Source organism: Nelumbo lutea, chromosome 6 (genome assembly GCF_056320005.1).
Source record: "Nelumbo lutea isolate HS-2025 chromosome 6, American lotus-T2T, whole genome shotgun sequence".
Classification (NCBI taxonomy): domain Eukaryota; kingdom Viridiplantae; phylum Streptophyta; class Magnoliopsida; order Proteales; family Nelumbonaceae; genus Nelumbo; species Nelumbo lutea.
In genome coordinates this window covers 12,433,928-12,461,196 of record NC_142689.1, presented here as the reverse complement: position 1 = coordinate 12,461,196, position 27,269 = coordinate 12,433,928, and the positions used below count along the sequence as shown (strand labels likewise).

The window sequence follows — 27,269 nt, the reverse complement described above, 5'->3', positions numbered from 1 at the left end:
TTTTTTTTTGTTTTTTTCATTCGCTGATGGAAAAAGTGATACCTGAATACTTGTAAACCAAATCTAATGGCTTTTAGACCTTTAAAATGGGTTAGGGATTGGGCAAACCCAGCTTATTCACATCCCTCCTAGACCAGCATTTTGGGGCTTGTTCTGTTTTGTGGTTGGAAAATGTATGGTTCATAAGGTTTTTAAAATCAGATCAGACAGGGAACCGTTTTGGAGTCTTGTTCTCGGGTCGAATGCTCTAAACGGATGATCCACTTTGATAAAAATAAAAAAAATAAAAAAATTTGTTTGGGTCGATGGTTCAACACCCCCCCCCCCCGAGTCAATGATTCACTGACCCAATCAACAGTTTTTGGCCAAAAACCAGTTTTGGGGTGAAACAGAACCCGGTCAAGTGACCAGTTTCTAATTTTTCCGATCTTCAGTCTGGTCCGATTTTGAAAACACTGGTGGCTTATCTTTGAACACACCATATGTGTCCTAGAACCATAGTTCTAGAACACACCATGTGTCCTCTATGGTGGTGTATTCTAGGATGAGACACAACAAATGATTTGTTTTGCATTGTGGTGTGCTTTTAGTAGAATATGTTAATGTGTGACACACGCACCACATAAACTTATACCAATATCATTGATATGTTATCAATAGATAAATTTTCAACAATATGTTATACATGAGTCACGTTTAACAAGTAATTAAAAGAAATTTTAAAATTAAATTATACAAATAATGCATCATAAAATAAATAAACATAATGAAAAATAATATAAATAAAAGTAATAAAAAGACTGATAAAAAATTATTAAAGACAATAAAAAATCATTTAAGTAAATCTAATAAAAATCAACTGAACATAATACAATATAATTTAATAATTAATTAAATATAATAAAGATAATGAATAATAATTAAAAATAAAAGATCAGAGCTAAAAGAATTATAGATCTAAAAAAACAGAGAGAGAGATGAGAGAGAAAAGGTAAAACGATCAATTGGGTGTGGTTCATTTCAAAACATGAGAAATCGGCGTGTCTAAAACCAGCCATAACTTGCTTTGGAATATGCATGCCATAGGCTTAAACGAAGATTATTTTGTGTGTTCTATTCTAGGACGGGCTAGGATGAGCATCTACCACAATTACGACTCCAGATCTCCTGTCCACGAGAATTGTGCTCACACCTACCCACAATACATTACCCCTGTGAATTAGGAACATCTCCCCTTGCATAAAATTATACAGAGGATGAGATGTTCTCCCTGTATGGCTGAGATAAACATGGACAGAGTTCTCGTGGTCAGGAGATCCGGATTCCCACATTACCCCGCCTGGTCTTCCAACTATCACGTTTAGGTTTGACATGGATTGGAGGAATGAATACAAGGACAATTCAAGGGATCCAAAATTTGATTGATGGTTTGGATAATTGCCGAGATCAACCTTTATCCAATTCAAAGCGACTGCATTACCTACCTCCTCCTTCAATTTATAATAAATGCAAATGGATTTGTGGATGACAATGTCAGGTGGATCCGTGGATATTAGAAGGATGCCGGTTCATTATTGAATTTGATCTACGTACTACCCGTTTGGCAGTACATCGAAAGCCCACTCTAATTCAATCTTCTAAGAAAATCATTGGTTCTATTATTTGTGATCGTGTTTGGTTTTATTGTCATTTATCAAAAAATTAGTGTTAGTTTTACACCAAATAGGTATTTCCTTTGAAATTTTGTTTGATAAGCTATTTATCAATAAAACACATTTCTCCAGTTATGTGAAAGTCACTGTCCGAGGGGATGTCAGATGAGGTTTTCTCAAATGGTAAGTGTTTTTTTGGGAGAATGACAGTTCAGCCCAGGGTCAAAATTTTTAGGCTCAAAGTATAATTGGGGTAGGTGCCAGCTCGAAATTGATGCTAATTTACGGGCAGGTAGTGATGCATAGAGTAAAGATATTTGACATTTTGAATGTTTGTAAATCTGCGGCTCTGTTTTTCTTTTTCTGTACTTTTTAGCTTATGTAAGGCCTAATGGCATTAGTGGTGCCCTAGCTTTCATAAAGTAAAAAAAAAAAAAAAAAGAAAGAAAAAGCTATTTGTCCAAAATTTCGAAGGAAAATTCATACAAAACATTTTTATGAAAAACGACAAGGACTAAACAGCCCCAATGTGGCCTATAAAATCAACATTGACAAGGAATTTGTCTTGTGGTGGTAGAAGCTTGGTCATTTGTGTCTCCGCTAGGATTGGTTACTGTTTTGAAGCTTGATAAAGATTTGCTTCTTACCTTGCTCAATTTTTGCCATCCTAATTGCTGTCAATGGACAGCGATTGATAATGTTATCAGGTTATTAGAATTTGCAATCTGATTCGACTCCCAATCCAATCAATATCAATTCGCTTAGACTCCGAAGCCAATTATTTTAAATTTGGATATTAGCACTTGCATATGGTCATCGATCAAATGCGAATTTATCTCATTTAATTTAAATAGAATCCAAGTTTTATAAAAAATATTTATTTTACATATGTTTGTTATATAATTATGTATATATGCAAATATTATATATAATCATATAAAATTTATAGTTAATAAATTAAATATTTAATATTTATACATTTCATATACATGTATAGGTTAAAACATTTTTTTTTTTAATTTTTGCATCATTTTAAACACAATAAGATGGATGAGAATTAAATCCAAATCTGATCCTGATGTGTTGAATTGGGAACCAAAATTCGATAGACATAGTTTAAAAGAAATACAAATACAAATATATATGAAATAATACAAAATACAAGATTTTACACTTTACTCTCTTAGATTTGTACTCCTTCCAAACTTAGCCATAAATGTTGATATGGGTATAGCTGAATCGGATCTGATTTCAATTTCCGTAGGGCTGCAAGGCTGGAGTAAGCGCTAATTAGAGAGTAATTGACATGGCAGCTTTTGGATTTGTGAAGTGAATCTCACTCAAAACAGCCCATCATAAGCAATATTTGGTGAAAACATGAAAGTCCAATAAATTAACTGTTTCAGGCATTAGAAAAAGGTGAACTTCCCATGAAACTTCTTTCAGTGGATTATCCGAAGTAGCTTAATAAAAGTGATACAGCCAAAGCTTCAACACTCCCTAATGGGCACCAAATAGGTGCTTGGTATCATAGTGTTTTTAGTGTTGAGGTTTATACTTGAATTACAGCATCACAAATTAAAAAAAAAAATAATGTGTTTTATTGTAGATTTTAACACATAAGAATCACCAGACACCACATAAAACAGCAGAACTGGAAATGCCACCTCCCCCCAAAAACCCCAGGCACATAACTCTATGCAAAGGGTGGTACAAAGCTTTGAAGTTCGAATATGTCCAATCAAACATGATTTTGATAGGATAGTCAAAATGTCTAATGAAAATAATAGTTAAACCATGGTTCCAAACACCGCCTGCCTCATAAATGAAAAACCATCGGTTTGCTTTCAAGTTAAGCATTCATGATAAGCTGTAAGATAGTTGCTGTCTGCCCTGAATAGCATTATCCTCATTTGACTATTAGAGCCATATTTGATATTTCATTGGTAATTTGCTTTGAAAAAAGAAATAGCATTATCCCCATAATCAAACTTGTTATCCAATTAGCCCAGCTTCACCATGTTTTAAAGGTCTGTTAATGTTGATTCACACGCTTAAAGGGTTGAGGGTTCAACATAAGAGATCGGTTTCGGTATAAGACCCGTTCGAATAGCTTTTACAGCCTTGTAGTGAAAATATTTCCCTACTTCTGTATTTTATTTAATTGGGAGATATTTCCTGCAAGACTATAAAGATTGCTGGAATGAACCTTGCACCGACTGAATCCGGTTTTTCAACATAAGATCTTCAAACTTTACCTTCACAATAGATCATATAACTGTCTTGGTCATTGGTGAATTGTGATGTAAGTTGCAGCATGAGACGTCTCGACCATGAATAGGGCTTGGCAATAGTATTGTAGATTAATTCTAAATAATAAATTTTCCACAGTTTTGATTTGTGAATTGTGACTCACCACCTAAAGTAGCATCTATAACTTAAATTCAGGGCTCCACTCATCAGACTATCCATTGCCACGTCATCTTGTCTTCCTCCTACTCCTACTGTCCTACATGAGTCGGCTTCAACATGTCTGCCTCGGAGAAAGCCGGGAGCCGGTAATCTCTGGCTTTTTTTGTTCATTAGTCCATTGCCTTTTCTTGCACGGGACAAATTGGCCGCCCTTCTATTCTATCATGGTTATGTTTGGTTAAAAACTTGAATACACCATTCTTTGAAGCTTTATCTGAATATTTTTAAGAATTTTTGGACTGTAATCCCCTTCGAAAATCTGAATTACAGTCTCCTCCTAGTCCATTACTAGCCCCCCCCCCCTCCTATAAATCGTATCATGTTTATGGATTTGACATCAATTTACGGTCAAGATTCAATCCACCCTAAAAATGGAGCGATCTCAAGCTCCAACCTTAAATCCAATTCTTAAAGTTGGACTTGAGTTAAGTTAAAACCCGGCTTAACCCGCCCAACTTTCACCACAAAACACTTCGACCCATAACAAAAGTGAACCCTTAGGTAAACTTTTGGCACCTGGCAAGAATGTGGGTCCCAATTAGATAAGATGACCCCCACATCTCTACGACTCTACCCTCTAAAAATAAGAAACGTGTACGCAGTAACGCAGGTGGCCTTATCAATTATCATCTCTCCACGTTTAATAGCGAGTTAATGACAAGAGCATGCATTATAACTTGCATCCAAACAAACCAGGTACCTGCTTCGATATATACAGATATTAGATTGATTGGTTGCATAATGGACCATTGAGGAGGAATAGAGTCCCGAGCCACGGGAGGTTATGAGATCAGCTTCAGTCAGTGCAACGTCCGTTCGAATAACTTTTACAGCCTTGCATCGGGAATATCTCCTTACCTTACCTGGTTCCACACTGATTGAATCCGGTTTCGGAGTGAGGAGTCACGATACATCCACACTTACGACATGCGCGAGCGTGTGCCAACGGAGGATTCGTCACGTGGGAGTTCGGATGGCATGAGAACTGGCGCCTTCATTTACGGTTATATAATAAGCAAGTACTCAGCCATCAACGCTTCCAATACAATGTTTTTGTCGTCATCGTTGTTAACGGGAATTCTATCTCTTTCTTCTTCCTCTCTGTACCCGTTATTGAATTGACTCAGAGCATTCGGGAGAAGCCAAAATGGACTGGCGGGGTTTCAGGGAACTGAGGCCTCTGTTTCACCTCCTCGTGCCTCTGTGCGTCCATTGGATCGCTGAAGAGATGACGGTCTCGGTTCTCGTCGACGTCACCACCGGTGCTTTGTGTCCTGGTCAGAAGACCTGCCCTGAAGCAATCTATCTCACTGGCCTCCAGCAAACGGTGATGCACCATCCCAACTTTGCTTCTCTTATTCTTCTTTTGGGTCAATATGAACCGGGTTGCAACATTGAAGCTTCACAATTTAGATTTCTCAATGATATTTCTAAGTTTGATTCTCCTACTCTTCATTTTTCTTGTCAAATTGGTGGAAATGAGGGTTTGGTGATAACTCTAGTCTACCAACTAATTATAATAATAACGATAATGTTAGTCTGGTCAAGAAGGTCATTTTCTTTTATTTTTAACTTTTTTTTTTTTTTTTGTATTTAAGTTTGATTGGTCTTGGTTTCTTCTTCGTAATTTTAAACTCTGAGTCTTATGTGCAAGTTCTTAATGAAAAATTGTTCTGAGTCGAGTCATACTGATTGCAAATTTCGTTCATTTGATGATTGTTTCAACTTTTTGAGGGGTGTGAACCTCCTATAACTTTCGGGTTTATTTGGCAAAGTTGAACTTCTTCATGACTGTATTAGCTGCGGTATTAAACTTAACAGTCATTGGTATTTGCCGAAGATTCCTGTAATTGAAAAGTTGGGATCAAACTCAGCTCACTGGAGTTTAGAATTGTGGGTTCTGTGTTACGATCCATCTGTCCTATGTTGGTAGTGTGGGATGCTAATGTGAGGTATCCACATCAGTAGTATGGAATGCTATTGTGGGGTATATATATGTTTGGGTTCCCTCCCTCTAACAGCTAGCTTTTAGGGGTGAGTTCTCCTAAGGCACATAACATTCTGCGAATAAACTGGACGATTTAAATGGAAGTATGTTACTGTCCAGTTCATAGTGAATTTGGAATTCTTCGTGCATACATGTATTGGATCTTCGTATCTAGGACATTCAAACTCCTGGTGGAAAGTGCAAGGAATTAATAGCAATTGCTCATATCGTTCAATTTCCACCTTTTGTTTAGATGTCAATTTGTCAAGCATTGACCAGTAGTGCCACTTCTAGGATTAGTTTCTCAAGTCTTAGCATCAGTTGTTCTATCTAGATGAAAAGTAAGTTGCAGTAAGGTATAAGACACATGAAAGAGCATTCATGTATCATTTATACCCAACTGAAGCCAAATATAATGCATGATCTCTCCCGTTAGTTTCCTAAAAATGTTTTTCAATTCACAGATGTTGCACCACAAGTGATATTTAATCATCTTTTACTCTATATGCATTTTGGATCTCATTCTTCCATAACCTTTTTATTTCACTGCTTCCAATTTTCTTACCATTTTTAAGATTTATAAGTGATTCTCCACTCGTAGTTAAGAATAATCTCTTTTTATCTATTTCTTTTTACACTGAGTCTTAAGCATATTGGGACTTGTAGGTTGTGGGAATTTTCAAGATGTTTGTGCTTCCTCTCTTGGGTCAGCTTGCAGATGATTATGGGCGTAAACCAGTGCTGCTTCTTACTATTTCCACAACTATAATCCCTTTTGGTATGATTCTTACTTTGCAAAAGCTTTCTGTAACCAATTTTTACAAACACTCTAGATATTTTTTTTAATGAATTTTACCTAGGAGGCCCATGAGCATATGTAAAACACAATATTGAATCTTCTTGAAGAACTGATAAATATGCTAAGAGGCATGCCAATTATACATGTGAGATCACCCAAAGGAAAACTATACATGTGAGATTAAGACAGTTTTGTTCCAATGTCTCTGCTATGAAACCTCCACTAAGCATCTTCTAGATGAGTGGTGCTGGAAGTGGGAGGCTAGAAGCTTATTCTCAGTCAGCTCCTTTACCAGGAACCTGAGAACCCTGGGAGAGTCATGTTTCCCTAGTAGATTGGTATGGAAATCTCTTATCCCATCAAAATCTTGTTTTCATCTGTGGCTGGAATCCCTAGGTAAATGCTTAACCAGGGGCAGTTTGATAAGAAGAGATATGCAAGTCCAAAATCAGAGCTATGTTTTCTGTAGGGAGAAGTTGAAAACCATTGAACATTTGTTCCTTCACTGCACAACAGCCAAGGTAATGTGGATGAAGTTTCTGAAATCAGCAAATTTGAGTTGGGTCATGCCTCCATCTCTTAAAGAGTTGTTGTGGGTGTGGTCCCTTCCTAGAAAAATCCTGTTTTGGGTGTATCGTATCCATATCAGTGCACCCACATACACATAGATACACTGATACAAGCATATTTTTAAACTTTTAAAACCTTGGGATGATAGAAGGCTTTCCTCTAATCGTTATAAAATAAAATTAAAAAATAATAAAAAATATAATAGGTCATATTGATATGCACCAATACCCAACTTTGAGTGTCCAGTTTATTAATATTTTGATCCTTGCCTGGACTTAGCAAAAGAGGTGAGGCTGTTTGGGAGTTGATCCCAGCTGCAATTGTTTGGATAATTGGAAATTGGAATGAAAGAAATAAGATCTTTTAGAAGCAAGTTTAAAGAGGAAGAGATTTTGCAGCAGGTGGTGGGGAGAATTGGTTCTTGGGTTTCAGATATGAAAGAGTTTCAGTTGGCTTCTGCTGCAGTCTAAGAGTGTTGGGAGATTTGATTGTATGTGTGATGTAGGGTGGCCTGGCTGTGGGACCCTTTGGTAGGTTGTGTTGTGTTGTATTGTATTGTGCTGTATCTTCTTCTGAGCTTTAATAAAATTTACTTATCCTTTTCTAAAAAAATGGTTAGCATCTTCTAGATGGTGCTCTATTTAGAATAGAAGTGATGCCATTTTGTTTAATGCTTGTAATATACTATTCAATGTTTTAAAAGGTGCACCTAGGCACACAGATGAGGTGCATTTCAAGGCATACACCTCGCCTGAATCCGAGCGCAACCCCTCTGAAAAGGCGCATGCCCAGTGTGCCTCAGCTCAATCACATTTACTCTAACAAAACCCCACCTTTTTCCAGTGTTGTTTCTCATCCTTCTTAATGTGGGACATTCATCTTCAAATAATATATGATTCCTAATCTTAAAATAACATGAACCACAGATAAAATCACAAAACCAGTCCCCTTATATGTTTGGGTGAATATTTTAGGTTTTTGTTTATATTGAATGGGATGCTGCGCCCAGCACTGATATAAACTGTCCTGACCCACACCCAGCCCTGGGCGAATATTTTAGGTCGTGGGCATAACCTAACATTGAATTGTTTGGCCTTGCCTCAAGGGACCCTGACAGAGGTGGGTGGACAATCTCCTAGAATTTATAATGGAAAATACTTAAACACCACACTAATTACTTGAAATTATGCAACTAGGAGACAGATAAATAGATTGAAAGTTTCACATGCTTGAATTGTTGAGTAATTGAAGCACTTTAATACAATCCACATATGTTTGCTTTTATTTATACGTTTTCACTTTGAACATGTTTTATATGTTATGTTTATGTATTTTAATTTGAGCCAATAGGATTTTTTTTAATTTATTTCTTTTAAAATTCAAGTTTGCATTTTTCTATATTTTTATTTTTTATTATTTTTTGAATTTTTCAAAAATTTGCCCCTTGCTCTCACTAGAAGGCCCTTGCGATTTTCTTGCAACATGGATTTTTAAAACATTGATACTATCCATAAGCTCTAGCATGTGACTATTGACCCTAGAAGCATTTATTAATCATTTGTAGGTGAATGATCCAAGTCTTCCCTCTGACATGCAATGCTTAATTTGTTTATTATGGTTGACATTTAAATTGCATTGGAAATCAGAACTTGTCAAAAACATCATAAATGTCAAATTCATCTTCAAAATCATGGCAGCATAGGGAGAATTATGAAGTTTGTCAAAGTATTTGATGACATGAAGAAAATATAAACAAAGAAAAATAATTTAGTTATATTCGTTATTGTATAAATAACTATATAATGTTAGCATAATAGGATATATGGCCAAAAATGCTTGTTGTTGGGCTGAGGAACAGATCATTGTCATGCATATTTGTATAAATGCATAACCAATTGTATATTTACAACTATTACCTCACTATGCATCATCATAGATAACACAGAGGGTGTTAAGAACCCAGATTCAGCCATCTCAGATTCAGGGTGTTCATCCAAGTAGCCTACCGAAAATATCTCGTGTAAGACCCTCTATTACCAGAATTCTCTCCTTCTTTGTCTTCTATCTTTGGAGGAAGAGCTCCCTTGAAGAAGCTCAGTTTTGCATTGCAGTCTATCAGAGGAAGTCCAAGTACAAATATCAACAACTGCAAAATTAGACAGGATATCTTCTGGATTGTCTTCTTTACATTTGTATGTTTACAGTTGTCAAATAATCTACTCAACTTCATATTCAATATCACACCCTAGGATTTCAAGTTCTGACAAATCAGTTTCTTTATATTATTTTAGGAGTTTGTTGAGTATATAGTTTCTTCCCTTGTATATTGTAGAAGCAAAAACTTCAGAGAATAAAGATATCTTAGGTCAAAATAATTGATAAGTTTGCTTGCTTATCCTCAACCAAAGCAAACCATTTCATGGCCTAATATATTCTACAGTAGAGGATTAGGAAAGAAGTTATCCGTAGGAACCTAAGAGTATCTCCAATAGGTGATAAAATGACAGAGAGTAGACTAAGATGGTTTGGGCAAGTATAGAAGACCACCAACTGTGCCAGTTAGAAGAAGTGATTTGTTACACATTGAAGGGACTAGAAGAGCTTGGGGTAGACGAAAAAGGACATGGATAGAAGTAGTAAGAAATGGTTTAAGCACTAATGATTTAATAGTGGATATGGCTTTAAATAGAACAGATTGGTGAAACAGGATTCATATAGCCGACCCCATATAGTTGGGATAAGGCGTGGATGATGATGATGATAACCAAAGCTCCAAAAGCTTGAACTAGGGTGGGAGCACTGTTTAATTCACCCAAAAAATTATACCCTGATTAATTTAAATAGTATTTATAGGTCTTAATATCAAATATTCTGTCTAATAACTTTATTATAAATATATTTTAGTCTTATATACTTCTAATTGAGATTTAATTAGAATAATCATATGATAAATATTTTTCCTGGAAACAGCCTCTCTGTATGTGCATGGGTAAGTCTGTGCACATCTGTTCCTCCCCAGACCCCACATTGGCGGGAGCCTTGTTCACTGGACTGCCCTTTTATATAATAAATATTTCTAACGAAAGCATGTTGAGCCCATCACATGCCTATAGCTTGCAAATTAATAATTCTTATGTTTTTACTGTTTTTATTTAAATTTGAAAAGAAATATTCAAAACAAATTGTAACAAAATTATAGATAATCAACTTTTGTTACAATTCTAGTAAAATTGGATATTCCTTTCAATACATACACATAAATATATGATCTGATCCATGACAGAGGTTGAATTCTATGTAATCCACATGTTATTCAGTTGAATATTTTGCTCTTGCTTATATGCATGATTTGCCTCATGCTTTACCTTAATGATGAGACTTGATTAAAGACGTTATTCTAGTAGGACCAATAAAATTACAAATCTATCCCAAAAAGAAAGGTGAGATTCCTCTGTTTTCCTTCTAAATATCTTCAGCTTTCTACTTTATAGTAATAAACTGTAGTTCTTCTCTTTTAGCTGCAAAAAAAGTATTGTTCTTTCATTTCTCTAAGTTCCTAATTGTATGATTTCTTGTTTTTGTTTTATTGTATTGAAACCTTTCTTGGAATATGTCTTTATCAAAAGCATGGCCTTGATCAATGGGTCATCTCAGTTGATTGTGGACAAAAGTATTAACACAAATGTTCTCAATATTAGTTTATGGGTTTGTATTTTATGCATTTATGTGTTCCTTTTTCTTCTAGTTTTCATGCTATGTTTTCATTTCAGCTTTGCTTGCTTGGAATGAGTCAAAGGAATTTGTGTATGCTTACTATGCACTTCGAACAATCTCATATATCATTAGCCAAGGGAGTATTTTCTGTATTTCTGTTGCATATGCGGTAAGAATATTTTCTTGATTCTGCTCATTGAAGAAGTTATCGATGTAATATAGATAATACTTCCATTTCTTTAGTAGGCAGATTTTGTGGAAGGCAGTAAGAGGGTAGCAGCATTTGGATGGATTACAGGTCTCTTCTCTGCTTCACATGTCCTGGGAAATGTGCTAGCTCGTTTTGTTCCTGAAGACTACATTTTTGAGGCATGTTTTCCTAAAATCCTGTTTATGTTAGAAAACAGAAAATAATTGCCTCTATCATTTTGTGCATTGTTTATCATATTGATGAAACTGTAATTTCAGGTGTCAATACTTCTGTTGATATTTTGTCCAGTTTATATGCAACTGTTTCTTGTTGAGACAGTCAAAAGAACTCCAAGGAATGAGCAACATTCATCTTGTTCAACTGTGATATCCAATGTCTTCCGAGAACGATTCAAATCCATGAGAAATTCTGTAAATGTTGTTTTGAGAAGGTACTTTTGTAAGCTATGACATGGCTATTCAATTATGTTCATGCCTTGGTAACACTACTCTTTCTTTGACTGCATTTGCATATGACATGTGCACATGCTTCTGCACGCAAACTGACACTCATGACTCAACCTGTGCCAACTAAGGTAGTTAGCAACTTTTTTTATTTGGAAAAGTTTATATAAGCTGATAAGCATATCATGCATATGGCTGAAGTGCTGCATTTTACTCCTGTAGTGAAACGCTCAAAGGAATTGCTCTTGTTTCCTTCTTCTATGAGCTGGGAATGTCTGGAATCAGCAGTGTCTTACTGGTACATTCCTTTTCAGTTAGACAACAATCTATTCCAGTAAACCTTATCTGTGTTACTTAGATGGTGTCAATCAAACTTGATCATATTTAGAGATCATTACCATAGAGATGACTAAATAGTAATGCCACATGAAATCCAAAATAGTTATAGAATGTTACCTTTGCAGTGCTATAATTTGATGCTTAGATAATTTCCTTTGCAGTACTATCTGAAGTCAGTTTTTGGTTTCAGTAAGAACCAGTTTTCAGAAATCCTGATGATGGTTGGAATAGGTTCCATTGTTTCACAGGTAATATTCTGAGACATACCAAGTTGCATATTTTTTCTTTAATTGATAATTTGACTCCTAAAATGATCAGTCCATTCTGATCAGTATCTTGTTGTCTTCCCTTTCCAGGTCCTTTAATCTCCAAGATCCAATTCATTCTTAGAAAGATAGGATAGTTATCCATGTACATCTTTTTTTCAATTCACTATATTTTGTCAATATGCTATTATTTTTAAGGTTTTTGAAGTTGAATTAATTTCCGGTTTGTATTCAGTTTAATTGTGCAAGGGTTTTGGTACAATGGTAAAATTCTGGGCTGACAAGTGTTTCCATGGACTTGTCTCCGAGTCCATGTTTTCTCATCTTGTTCATGTCCATGCAACATTTAATACCTATTTTTCTTTTTCTTATTTTGAAATGTTTATTGTACCAATTGGTGCTTTACATGATCTAGCTTTTCCATATATGATGCTTTCACCTTCAACTTCAGTATTTTAACCTTCCTTTTGTCAGTTTCAGTACAGCTAGACTGTCTTAAAATGGAATAATAAGCCTTTGCGTATGAGATTGAAATCTTCAAATACCTTGGATGATGGCACTGAAAATTTGTAGTTGGCCTCCAGATTTTTGTGCTTCCACTTGCCAATCCTGTGCTGGGAGAGAGAAAGATATTGTGCATTGCCTTACTTGCATCAATCGCTTATGTAAGTTGCTCTGAAATTTTGTTTTAAATATTTTTTATGCATATCTTCAGTTCAAATGTTTAAACGGATTTTTCATAGATATATATATATATATATATATTTTTTTTTTTTTCCTCTGCAGGCATTGCTCTATGGTTTGGCATGGGCACCTTGGGTATGTTCTATCTGCTTGCTAAGCATATGATTCTATTGCTTCCCATTTCTTTTGTGAGTTAAAGCCAGCCTTCTTAGGAGTCAAAGAAGTATATTTACCACCAAAATCCCAAACCCTTGTTGAGGGTATCATGTCCCGGCTGTTCAATCTCATATTCAGGGTGTAATTGTACAGTATTTACCAAGAATAACTTATGTAGTAAATTGCAAAGCTGCTGGAAAACATTTGGCCAGTACAGTAATGACCCATCTCCACAAAGCTGACCAGATCAGGGGGTGAGACTGAGACTCCTAACCTTGTTTTCTACCCTAGTGGCAGTTCTGTCCATTATTGGCTGACCTCAAGCAATAGAACAGTTAAAATGCCTGGTGCTAGAGGCTAAACGAACAGGTGACTGTTCAATGGGTGTGCTTATTATTTAAAACACATTATGACATTAATTAATTTTATATATAAATTACTGATATTAGGGTCACCTAGGAAGTCATTCATCTAATCCTAATGGAATGCCTAGGAAAAAAAATTAAAAAACTGCCAATGGTGGTATATGCTTATGTATCAGTCACCTAGGAAAACATCCTTGACATCTGCCTTTATCAGTCACCTTGAAGGATACCTTATGTTTGGTTTGAAGGAAAAAGTAGGGAAAGGTAGGGAAACCTTTACAAACCTTGTGTAGGTTTCCCTACCTTTCCCTACTTTTTTCCTTCAAACCAAACATAGCCTAAGGGTAGCCTTTTTTGTTCATTTGTTGAATCATAGAAGTCATCCCAATGCTTTCATGTGTTGACAAAGATTTACCCCTACCATGTTATCTAATCGTTAAATACATTGGTAAAAGTTTGAAACAGAAGCCAGTGTTCAACAACCATCATTTTGTTTTATCATACTAATGTGGTCCTTACAAGTTACAACCCCAACGTTCTAACCACAGGTACCGTACCTCAGTGCCTCATTTGGAGTCATTTATGTCCTTGTGAAACCTTCTGTAAGTATCTCTTATCTTGGAAACTCATTTGCCTCTTTTCCATAACTGCATTGAATAATATGCAACTATGGTTATCTCTTGTTTTAATTTTTGGATTTAATATCCACTATTAAATCCGTTTAATGTATTTTTTACTTGACAGACTTATGCTGTTATCTCAAAAGCAACAAGCTCAGTTGATCAGGTTTGATTAATCCGTCTATCTAATAACCATCCAGTAGTCTCTGTTCGATAAGTCCCATAATAGGCAAAGATAACATCCTAATTTTCATACTTCTCATTTTTTGTCATTTAGACTAATTGATGGTTCTGTAGGAATATTTGTCTGTACTTTTGGCAAGAAATAGATGTCCAGAAGTTTCATGCAGTTAATTTTGTTTTGAAAAACAGAATAATACGTATTGGTGACCCCCCCCCCCCCCCGAAAAAAAAAAAAACAAAGGGAGGCAGTAGATTTAGCTTCTCTCATTGTTGGGTTTCCTTTCCATTACCAAGTTTAAGCCTTACTTTTGTTCCAGGCAAAAGCACAAGGATTCATAGCTGGTGTTCAATCAATTGCTAGTTTAATATCACCAATCATAATGAGCCCATTGACTTGTGAGTAAACTATTTTTTTTTTTAATATCTTCCTCGTTACTGGCTAATACAAGTGAAAGTCACCTTTTCTGGTAAAAGGAATGAGGAGCTCATGTCTGTTGCTTACCCATCCTATCTGTTTCCAGCATGGTTCCTGTCAAGCAAGGCTCCATTCAATTGCAAAGGTTTTAGCCTCATATTTGCATCAGTATCCATGGTACTCTCTCTCTCTCTCTCTCTCTCTCTCTCTTTCTCTCCCTGTATTGTTATATATCCATGCACATTATTTATGTGTTTGGAACTGCGAGTGTTGTACTTTATTTGTTTGCAAAACTGAGAAAAGCAATAATGAACCCGCTTATTGACACTTAGGCACCACATCAGCAAAATAGTGAATAAATGTCTACCTGTTGGGGGAAGCGCTAAAATGAAGCTTCCCTCAATGGTAGACGTACACATAAATCAATGTCTGCCTTTTCGAATCTCTATGCATACAGATCTGCATAATGAGGGAAATGCTGAAGTGGCGCTTATGTGGCAATGTTTATTCAGTAAACACCCACGGTTCCAAACACATGCTATACAATATGTATCGGTTTTTGAACCCACTGATATGCTAAATAGTAGGAGTTAGGACATGTTGCCACTTTTAAGTTTTGAAGGTTAATAATACGAGATCACATTGGCGCCCCACATGCACATGTCACTGCACATTGGCAACATCTTTTGTACTTATCATAGGGAGATGTTCCCAATACATAGGTGGGAGGAGTTCAGATCTGCGCCCCACGTCCCACAGCACATTCCCGCTGCGTATTGGGAACATCTTCCAATGATGACATTATCAATTCTGATACCATCATCAAGAGATGTTCCCAATACAGAACAGGGATGTGTTGTGGGACGTTGGGCACAGATGTGAACTCAGGTGAGAGGTGCTGTGGGGCGCCAACCTAATCTCTAATAATACCCTTGCTAGAGATGTCCTTTCTCAATTCTTTAAACTTCAAAAACATTTTAACCTAAGATATCATTGCTTTGAATGGCAATGATGTGTACTTTTGAACCCCCTACCACCCCCCCCTCTCACTCTCACATAGGGACTGACTAACTGGAAACTGGTAATTGTTGAGGTGATTGCACTGTGTTACGCGTGGCTGTTTAAAGAAGATGCTGCCAGGCCATCCAATTGCGAAGCAGAGGACAACAGTGAGACAATTGAAGCACCACTCCTCTCCTGAGTTCTGACCTGAAAAGAATCATGATAGCTCAACAACTACTGACCATGGAGCTACCCGTCTCTCAACATCAAAATGCCTGGTTGTTCCTAATTGTATAAATGTATTGTTCAAGCTGTTGTGTTCTCTGCAGACTCTCAAGCCTCAACTTCATTTCATCTAATTAATTAATTATTTATTTTATCTTACACCATCCCTTCAGATCCCATTTTGCGCAGCTTGGATTCATTGACATGACCTCACCTAAGCCATATTGATATTCCTTTCACCAATTGACATTTTGCAGAGCAAATACTGTTTGCCTTGTCCCACCATATCCATATATACTCGTAGCCATAACGTTGTTTATTGAAAGTTTGAAACTTAAAAAGGGTGGTCCCATCTACCTCCTCCACCCACGAAACGACACCGGGGCTCCCTGGGCGTGGCCGTGGCGCCTAGCGGTAGGCCCTCTCAGTCAATTGACGAGAATTTCCTGACAGCTCTGAATGAACAGTTCTACACGTCTTCAAATTTGTGGACCCACCCCATGTGATGTGTGGCCCAAGATGATTAGCCCCACTCAGCCCAAGAGTCGATTAAGGAAGCCATCACATTGAGAGAGGCCTACTGGCGTGTCCCAACGACAAAGTATGTGTTAGTCATTAGTGACAGTGTTAGGTGTATTAGTCGCTATCCCAATTCCCAACTCTACAAGCGCGTGGCTCATTACGCCGACGAATGTTTCAGCCTCTTCCAGGTGTTGACGTGGCCCCTCCTCCGCCGCCCGCAAAAGACCGTGTATTTTTCGAGAGCGTCCATTTTTGTGAAAAAATGACTCGCGTACGGCCCACGCCGGCACCAACAACCGCGTATTATTAATTAACTCATACGAAAATAATCCGGAAAATAAAATATAGTAAAAAATTCCACGCTAGAGCAAGCTTCCACCAAACAACCACAGAAATTATCATTAACAGAAAGATTTATAAAACATTAATCTCTCGGCTTTTTTCGCTTTTTTTTTTTATTTTTTACAGGCATGCCTCAAATTCAACCATCGCTACACGCCGGCGGCATCACACGACCGACTGCCAGACGCCGACAATCGCACCCACCCTTAGCGGTACCTTCGCTTCACAAACAAGCCCTGACCCCTGACCCTCCCATTCACGACCGACCGAACAGATCCACGGTCCAGATCAAACCATATCGTATCAAGATCAAATCTTATCCAGCTTCTCGGCTTTGACGACGGGGTTCGCTTTAGCGATGGCCTCCCTCCCTAACGCCTTGAAATCGAAGGTACAGCCGTGCTGCTCCGGGTACCGGTGCGAACCACATAACGTGATCCCGCATCGGCACTTGAACCCGGTCAGTCCGACACGCTTCCGACACGTTGCGCATCGGTTCGGCTGCGGAGCCGCCGAAGGTGACCCAACGGATGCCGGCACGGTGAGCGGATGATCCGCAGGGGTTTCGTTCGGAAGTTTTATAAGCGGATGAGAAACGGGATCGGTTGACAGGGCAGCGGAGGAGGAGGAGGACGAGGAAGCAGCAAGGGATTTCTCGACGGCGATCTTGGCGGAGGATGCTTGTTCCTCCTTGAGGCGAAGGTCCCTGTAACATTTCGAACATAGATTTAGCGTAGCAGGGCTACCGAAGAATCCGCAGTTGTTGGCACAGAGACGGTGGCCCTCAGGAGCTTGGCATCTATGTTCTTCCGCCATATTAGGTTTTCTCTCCTTTGATCTCCTTGCGAGGATTTTCGTTCTTCAGATCGACCGATCGATCGTTAAAAATCTCAGCTTTGTGACCAAATCCCAAACTGCACCCATCGAATTCATATTTGAAACAGAAATGCATACACCGATTGAAACAGATTCAACAACAGATGGAAGAAACAATCAAGGAATAAAAATAAATGCTTAAAATAATGAAAGAAAAAAGTACGGGATTAAAAATCGTTAAACTGAAAAAGGAATAAAGAAGTGCTTTCAACCTGAACAACGAAAACCTGAAATTTTTCTTGTCTTCTGCGATTGGAAGGGGAGGAGGAAGAAATATAGGATGCGACGACGGCAAGATAGAAGCGGAAAACGCCTCTTCTCTTTCTCTGTGTCTCGAATCTATCTATTTTCTCCTCCTCTGACCCTCTCCCTCGCTTTATATATGCCCGGAGATAATAAACGAGTTAATAAAGAAAAGAAAGGGAAAGATGAAAAGGAGAGAGAGATAGAGAGAGAAAAGGGGAGAGAGAAAGGGGGTTTGGGTTAGGAGCGACGAATAGAGCAGAAAGATATTAACCCCGCATTTTCTTAATTTTAAATAAAATAAATAATTAAATATCCAGCCTGGATTATTTTAGTAAAATAAGAAAAAAGAAATTTACCATTGCAAATTTTTACCACCCAGTTTGCTAAAATGCGGATTTGACACCACGTCCGTCCTCTTGTAGAAGTGTAAGACGCTGCGGGTCCCAGTGAAACATACACGTTTCCAAATCATGTTGGTTGATGCTTTTGCGTCACCCTACTCCTACTGCTTTCGGCTCTAAGTTTTATTTGTTTATTTATTAATAAAATAATAATTTTGGAGAGAGAAGAAGTGATCGGATACGAGTTGGCCTATCGAATATCGTGGTTGTGGCCTTGTGGGTACTGATTTGGAAATCGAAAATTCGAAATCCAAATATCTTTTCCTGGAAGCAAACCCCGGCGGTATCTTTGAGCGAGGAAAACCCTCTCTGTTAGTTTTCTGATTCCCAGTTTTGCCCCCAAGATTCCCCGATTCGACGATTCCATTTCTTCCTTCGTTGATTCAATCAAATCCCTCTCTCTCCCCGCAGCTTATTCGCGTTTATAATTCTAACTCCACCTCGATTAGGACACTTATTTAGTCAATTATGTTTTCAGCTGACGTGGCCTTCTCATAATGCATATCTATTTGACCTATTCATGGGCTGAGTAACCCAACGGCCCGGCCTGGCTACAGTCGGGCTTGGACAATATTATTAAACCCGTAGGCCCAAGCCCTATTATCTAAGGCCGACTCAATTTCGGGCCAAGCTCGAGAATTCACATAAAAGCCCAGCCCCACAATATTATATATATATATATATATATATATATATATATATATATATATAATAATTAATAATATATTATCAAAAATATAATAATATACATATTATTTCTTAATCTTAATTCTTCTCCTTCGATAGTCTCCCTCTTTCAACATGTTCGCAAGGTTCAAAGTATCGATACATATCGGTCCGTATTGATTGATACATATTGTTCAGAGACCTTTCCAATACACCCCTATGGTGGGTGTATCGGAGTTCTGACCGATTCAAGGGGTAGAGAAGCTCTAAACGGCCCCCTGAATCAATTTTGAAAAAAAAAACAATATCAATATCGTCTGATACACCCTTACTGACGTATCGAGCATATTGATATTTTGAACCTTGCATGTTCGAACCTGCAAGAACTTGAAAGTTTCTTCTCTCCCACATCAGTGTCCGTGGTACCTGTTGAATCATCTCCTTCCCCAAGGGGCAATCGACAACTGGTGACTAGTGAGTGGTGAGGTCTCATTCTCTATCTCTTTGATTCTCCTTGATCTCTATCTATTCAGACCCCAGAGGCGACATCCCTAATCCCCATTCCGCAACAACTTCGGCAACATCTACAGTGGCACTCTGGCAACCACAAACAACTCCAGGTTTCTCCCTTGAAACAGCTCTGTTAGCATCTACAACGGCACTCCAGCAACCACAAACAACTCCAGGTTTCTCCCTCGCAACAACTCTGGTAGCATCTATAGCGGCACTCCGACAACCACAAACAACTCCAGCTCTCTCTCTCTCTGGCAACCAAAGCGACATTCTGATGTCCCCATTCTTAATTGATGTCAGGTTTCGAACTTGGGCTCGAGCCTTAGGCTTTTATGAGGGCTGGGCTTGGGCCTAAGTTTTAGGTCCGATAGTCAGGCCGAGTTAGGCTCGAGCCTCAATATATTATGTTGATAACAAGTGAAAGCCCAACCCAGTCCGGCCCGTCTAATAACTACTATCACGGTTCAGGATCAGGGCTCCTCACGGGTCACGGCGTTGGCCTAACTCGGAGCCCTGGTTGGGTGGGCCGGCCCATAATATGCAGAAATTGCCGATTGAACCGGGATCGACTTGATCGGGTCCTTTCCGTAATGATTAATACGGTTATTCTGCACCTATATCAGAGATGTGTTCCTCATGTGCATGGGCCCACATTGAATCAAAATTGTTAATAAAATCAACGAATCATGTTAATGTTGAGCTTAGGATCTAGATCCTTTATTCGGGGTAGTTGAGACATGTGGGCCTCATCAATGAATCATTGTGGCCCAATATATAAGATCCTCGATGATGGATGAATAAAAAAGATAAAGAAGTATTAAATTGGAATTCCAAGAGGTAGGTTAATGGGTGGGCCAAGCCCATTTTAGATGAACCCACCTGACGATGCCACAAAAGATGGATTATGTGGACAAGACAAACCGTCCATCATATGGGGGCCCCTCTAAATTAGTCATTTGCCAAGTGGCGGCCCAACTTGTAGCGGAATAGTATGAGCTGTCCACTTTCGTTTCTCTTGTGATTAATAGAAGTACAGAACCCACAAAATGGGGCATATTTTGAACAGATTTTGGGCTGAATTTTGCTCTATTAACAGAGGAGTGTGGAGAGCACGTTGGGCCAATGTTGTCAGACTCGAACCCTATAGACAAAAAAAGACGGAATGCTGATTATCCTGTTGAAACCATCAAGCCGTTATTTAACCGGGATCAAAAAATGGTTAATGGGTCACCGGGGCAGTTCAACTATTTAGGCCGGTCCGAGTCTATTTTCGATAAACCGGTCACATCCATAGTGAAATGACAAATAAACCCTAAGAGAAATTGGCTTCCGTCAGGACGAACCCGTTCTCACAACGTTTCAATTGCCTTTTGCAACCTTACATTAAGAATATTTTTTCATGAAATAAGACATATAAACTGAGAAATATTCTCAATACAAGGCCGTAAAGTCGAAGGAGTGACGTTCTGTGCACCAAGCCCGCCAAACGAACACATCGTCTGGGTGAAAATAGGCTAACATTAAGGGGCCTTTGGCCGTTAACTGGAGTGTATGATTAAATCGGACACAAAACAACAAAAAGCTTATTAAAACGCCTCTCAGTTCGAACCCTCTTATTTTCTCTTTTTTTCATCCACCGAACCCCTATCCCACACAGCGGCAAGTACACCACACCAGCCATCGTCCATCAGCGGCGAGAGCTCTGGTGGCACGTTCTCTGGCATCCTCTTCCTAGTTTTCTGTTTTCGACAGATAAAAGGTGACCTGAACCTCAGCTTGCACCGGCACTACCCTAGCCAGTGAGAAACCCCTCTGTAACCGAAGTTCAACAGCATGAAATCACCCCTCTGTAACCGACATTCAACAGGTAGAAGCGTACTTGCTTGATTTGCTTTTAAGTTGTAATTATAAGATGAATCTATGTTTTTTTTCATTTAACTTAGATTGCCTATTTAAATAAATGCTCAAAATTTGTGAAAGATATATTTGATTGGATTCCAAACGAAAACTAAACCATTCAAATGGCTACAAATAATTAACAAGAGCTCGGAAATAAAGCTACTTCTGGGCGTTTGGTACCCAGGTTAATCAAGGTGTCCAATAGTTCATTAACACTAACCTTTATGAACATCAATTGGGGTGTTTTGAGTTAATCGGTTAATCCATCAAAATATTCAAGTTTAATTTAATTGGTGAAGGCAAAAATTTTGAAACTCTTACTTGGGCTCAAAGGATACATCCGTTTAGGAGTCTGGATAGTGAGAGCAAGTACAGTCATTCCATTCCCATTAACATGTCCATTACTATTTACTAAATGGATAGTGAGAGCAAGTACATCTCAGCACTCTCTCATATCATGTCTCACTGAGTTCTTTAATTCATTTTTATTATTTTTAACGTTATTGACTTGACTGTTGGAGTCCATGCCCTTTAGAGTTCATCAGGGACCTTTGACATTCCTTTAACCCTAAATCTCTCCAGAAGAGGTAACACTCTCTCAGTCTAGTTGACATTCCAACTAAATGGAAATCTTCATCAACTTTCCAATTTCTCTTTTGTTGCAACATAATTACCCTTTTTGGTCTTGAACAACTTGATCAGGTTCTTTGCTTTTCAAGAATCAAAATATCAATATCAGTGTACTAATAACATACCGATATTCGGCTATTTGACCGAGAGGGCTCATGACAACCTTCCTAAACTTTGAAAGCCCTTTTTGTAGTCAGCAATAAAAATACGATTTTTTTTTTTTTTTTTTTGAGGAGGTGCTTTGAGGGGAAGCTGACAGGGCTCTTGTTTCTTTTATATTCCGTCTCTCAACATCAATGATGTGGAAAATTTTTTGGATCGTTTAGTCTTTAGGATTTATATTCCGACTCAAACTCTACAAGTCGCTGTGCTAGCTGGGGAGAGAAATATTGATTTTTTTTTTCAAGCGAAAATTAATAATACATTATATCAAAGAGAAAGTTGTACAAGGTTGCTTGTCCGTAGTAGAGTAAGCCAAAAGATGAGCTTGTATGGTTTTAGTTCTGGGTGTATAGATGAATTTTTTATGTCTCTGAACTGGCTTCGGAGATGTGATATCCGCTCAAAATGCACTTGATCAATCCATATTCGATCCATTACTTGAAGATTTAATTTCTTAACTATCACTTCGACGTCCAAGTAAACTTCCACCGATTGGCATTGTAACTCTATATTGCACGGGCTTCTGCATCATAGTTGTGAGCGGCTCTACAAAGTGACCCTTGGCCAACAATAACCTGCATCAGGTTGTTTAACCTTTCTCTAGAGATTTGTTCAAATTTTAGGATTGTATCCTTAAGTTTCTTAACTTGCATAAGCTCTGTCCAACATAAAAAAGAATACAATCATTGGCAAATAACAAGTAACTTCTTTATTCAACAATTGTGTAAGAGCTTCCGTACCAATTAGAAATAAGGAGATAGTGGATCTCCTTGCCTTAAACCTCTTTTAAGTTTGAAGTGATTCATAGCTTTTGGAGATTCTATACATTGAGCTACCATAGTAATCCACTTATTAGGGAAATTCACTATTTTCAACACTTCTTTAATGAATTTTCATCTCACGCCATCCAACGCCTTAGTCATGTCTAACTTCAAACCTATTTTTAAGAAAGCTTGCCTAATTCTAAGATATAGCATTCTGAAGTAGTGGTTGCATTCTTTGAACCATCCATTTCGTAATGATTTTCTATAAAACATTATATAAGTTTATGGGACGATAAGAGATGGCATTTCAGGAGCTTTCTGTTTAAGAATGAACACAAAATTACTGTTATTTATTTGGACAAGGAACTGACCTGGGTTGAAGAATTGAAGTACAAGATTGTATGTCTGTCTACTTTTTTGACTAAACATACTTTCGGATTGCCAACATAATTAGGAATTAAAAAAAAAAAAAAAAAGGAAAAACAAGGATGACCTTGAATATTTCCTTTGGATAAATTAGGATTTTTGACAAATGTAGCAAAAGATGGCCTTTTTTCCGTTGTAAAGCCACTATATATAACTATCAACAAGTCCCCACCCCAATACGAGAAATACAAAAGCTTTTCGGATTTTGGCTATTTTCAAGGGTAGACAAGCCTAAGGCTGAACCCTAATTAATTTTGGGAAAAAACCAAAAAAAAAAAAAAGAAAAACTTTTGAAGCTTTCAAACACCCGCATTTTCTTTGAACATTGATGGCATTATGTCTCAGATCTTTTACCTAAAAAAAAAAAGTCTCGGATCTTGAGCCTGAATTTCTTATAAAGACCTAAACGAATCTTAAGCTTTGACAAAATCAGTGTGCCTCGTCTCAATACAATTACATCATGCCCATATACTTAAGCCTTTTAAAACCATACTTTACTAGAAAATCTTTTCTTATTGTCAAATAGAGGCGATTGCTCTGTTAGTGAGAAATACTCACATCACATGTTTCATATTTGCAGACTCTGTTGGGAGTGATTTCTAAGTAGTTTCATAATCTAAATGATCATAGAAAATAATTAAAAGAAAGGCAACGTTGACGATGCAAGACAAGCCAAGCTGTAGATGACATGGATTTATTCGTTTTGACCAGTTGATTGCGAATGAAAATTAATTCTAATGAAGAAGGTCTGACTTAATATTTTACTTAATTTTGAACACTGTATTTGCTTTAATGGGCAACCCACCTTATCCATTAGCAGTTGAGATTTGTTCCATGTTCATCTGTTGCTCCCCATTTTAGAAATTAGAATAGAAGCCCACAATTCTGAAAGGGAATCCCAGAGCTAAAGCAGAACGATATGGACAAGAAGAGGTGGAAAAGGGGGGAAATATATCAAAGGCGCCCATGGTTTTTCTCTTGAATCCTTCTTTGGTTTCAGCTGTGGTTTGTGGCAAGTGTTTATCTAACAACCAAATGGGTCTCAATCACAACCAGTAACTAGCTTGAGTTCGATACATTAACTATAGAATAAATGTTTGTTGACAAAGGAGGCCCACCCTCTCCACTCTAGTCAACTTGTGTGAAATTGTAAACAGATAAAATCAAGCAAGATCTGAAAGACTAGGCTGAGGATTTTGGTTGAAGGAGTCTGGTTTATGGGAATCCACATGTACAAAGAAATCTACTTTCAGCACCAACTTGGCATACCCAGACGGCTACTCTCTCTCTCTCTCTCTCTGGGGTTGGGGTCTGAGAAGGGGGCCCGCAACTTGACCTCATCACAGAGGGCCTGCAGTTACCTGAATTTGATCCTTCACCATTACATGTACATATGGAGGGATGCTGAGTGACCATCTGCTCATCTCAGCTACTGAGTCATCAGGAGAAAATAATAAAGTCCTTAGAAATTATAAGTTAGAACTGACCTTGTAACATGAAAAAATATATCTTTATGGCCCTAGCTCAATATATATGAAATGTCATTTTTTTAGACCTCAGACCTGCACACAAATAAGTCATAAAGATTTGTACCTTGATGAACGTCGTTTAAGAAAAAACTAAAAATTAATAAGGCTCAGTTTGGAAGGAGTAAAAATACAAATATATATAAAATAATATAAAATATAAGGTTTTACATTTTACGTATTTGTATTTATACAGTATAAATACATACAAAATACAAGTTCTGCACTCTACAAATTTATATTTGTATTCTTTTCAAACTGAGCCTAAAAATATTATAATATAAAACCAAAACATTTTTAAGCCCTGAAGCACATTGGGGCTTTGTGCTTTATCCAAACGCAACCTTTTTTTTTTTTTTACCTCGTTTCTAACTTATTTAAACATGAATAGCCCGGAATATGTCAAAAAATCGTTTACTTTGACCCATTAATCCATTTAACTGGTTTTCAATTTTCTTTTGCCATGTTTTATTTTTTAATTTAATTTTTGATTTATTTATATCATACTGATGTCACAGTCAGACTAAAAAAATAAAAATAAATAAAAAAACAGTCAAAGTTGTTGACTCAAGAACGGGGAATTGGGGTTCTATTTTGGTGGGCCCAACCCAACTTGGTCTAGACTGAACAAATGGGTTCAACTATGATATAGAAAAGATATGATATCCGAAAAACACCTCACCAATCAATTGGAATTATATACTTGATAGCGAATCAGGTGTTATTTATCAAAATTCATGGGTGGATTTTGATTGGTCAAAACTCTTTCCATACCATACTTTTTTCATATCATAGATTACATACATAAATGCATACCTACATACATACATCTGTATATGGCTATAAATATAAGGCCCCATTTCGTTTGTAGGTCTGGAATCAGAATCGGAATGGGCTATTCCGATTCCAACTGTTTGATTGGGTGGAATTGGAATCTCATTCCCATTTTCTGCTGGAATGGCATTCCCCCATTTGAGGGACTGACCATTCGTTGCCCCTCCTTTGGGAATTAAATCTCATTCCTGCTGATTTTAATTCCCATTCCCATTCCTGTTTGAACCAAACAGATTATGGGAATTGATCATTCCGATTCCGATTCTGGAGGATTTTGATTTCAATTCCAACTGTGAATCAAACGGATCCTAAAATATTTATATGTACAGTTGTAAACTTAAATTATACATATTTTCAATCAATTATATTCTTAAATTGGGCAATAAAACCCAATAAAAGATGACTATATAAAGCTATATACATAGATTCTTTTAAAACCAACTAATAAATCCAAGCCCAACTCAAGCACAACCTGAGTTGTCTTGGGTTGGGCTTGGGTTGATAAACTTAGACTTAACCTATTGGGTACAAATGTATGGGAGTGCAAATGAAAAGAATGCAAATTCTGGTTTAATTTTGTTTTGGATTTTATACTTTATTTTGCTTCAGGTCTTATTTTATATTTCATTCATACTGCAATCAATAAAATCTATACTAGATAAAGCAGATACTTGTCTTGGCTTTGGTGCAGTTCATAAAAAAAAAAAAGAAAAAAAAAATTGATTATATAATCCTAACTTATATTTTTTCCCTTTAGGCTCCATTTGGGGCGAGTACAAATAGAGTCCAAATATAAATATGTAGAGTGCATTCTAGTCCATACAAATGCAAAGTTGATTTAGTTTTGCATTGATAAATTTACTTTCTTGCCAAATGATTTTTAGTTGTAATGGATGCAATCATGAATCTCGAGTTTGAAGTATTTAGCATTGATCAACTTTGAGTGCAAATGTTTACATCATTTTTTATGTAAACTTTGCTCTCATTTTGGGTGCAAACATGCCTTGGAATCTGTGTTCTTGCTCGTTGAACCATTGCCAATGCACAAATTTATTCTGGCCAAATACTAGCAAAATTGAACCAAAAGGCATATTTGCAACTATGCATTGAACCAACATTTGCCCTATTCACAAATGGAGCCTTACATTCATAAGTGCATAACACGTGTTGTTGCACTAGTAAGATAAAATTTAAAACAAAAATAAATTGGAATTTGCACTATCATAATTTTGCATCAATGCATTATTTACACTATAACCAAATACAGCCATTAGGGTTGGTTTCAGGTTGACCTTCAACCCGATCCAACCTGCCCAAATCGTATCCCTAATGGATAGTCTTTACGGCTAGACTTATCCA

The 27,269-nt window shown here is 37.3% G+C and overlaps 2 protein-coding genes across 2 annotated transcripts; one reads left to right on the top strand and one right to left on the bottom strand.

Moving 5' to 3' along the window:
* Nucleotides 1–4,793: 4,793 nt before the first annotated feature.
* Nucleotides 4,794–16,262, top strand: LOC148847377 (uncharacterized). Its single transcript, XM_088950638.1, has 14 exons — nucleotides 4,794–5,451; nucleotides 6,778–6,889; nucleotides 11,251–11,363; nucleotides 11,441–11,563; nucleotides 11,663–11,835; nucleotides 12,071–12,146; nucleotides 12,349–12,435; nucleotides 13,038–13,118; nucleotides 13,240–13,272; nucleotides 14,207–14,260; nucleotides 14,403–14,444; nucleotides 14,779–14,857; nucleotides 14,983–15,053; nucleotides 15,970–16,262. Exons 1-14 carry the CDS (start codon nucleotides 5,272–5,274, stop codon nucleotides 16,075–16,077), a joined length of 1,332 nt encoding a protein of 443 aa, XP_088806764.1. The 5' UTR covers nucleotides 4,794–5,271; the 3' UTR covers nucleotides 16,078–16,262.
* Nucleotides 16,263–16,998: 736 nt separating this feature from the next.
* Nucleotides 16,999–18,197, bottom strand: LOC148847376 (zinc finger A20 and AN1 domain-containing stress-associated protein 4-like). The gene is made up of 2 exons (XM_088950639.1): nucleotides 18,056–18,197; nucleotides 16,999–17,881 (listed from the first exon to the last, which is right to left on the bottom strand). Exon 2 carries the CDS (start codon nucleotides 17,781–17,783, stop codon nucleotides 17,277–17,279), a length of 507 nt encoding a protein of 168 aa, XP_088806765.1. The 5' UTR covers nucleotides 17,784–17,881; nucleotides 18,056–18,197; the 3' UTR covers nucleotides 16,999–17,276.
* Nucleotides 18,198–27,269: the final 9,072 nt, after the last annotated feature.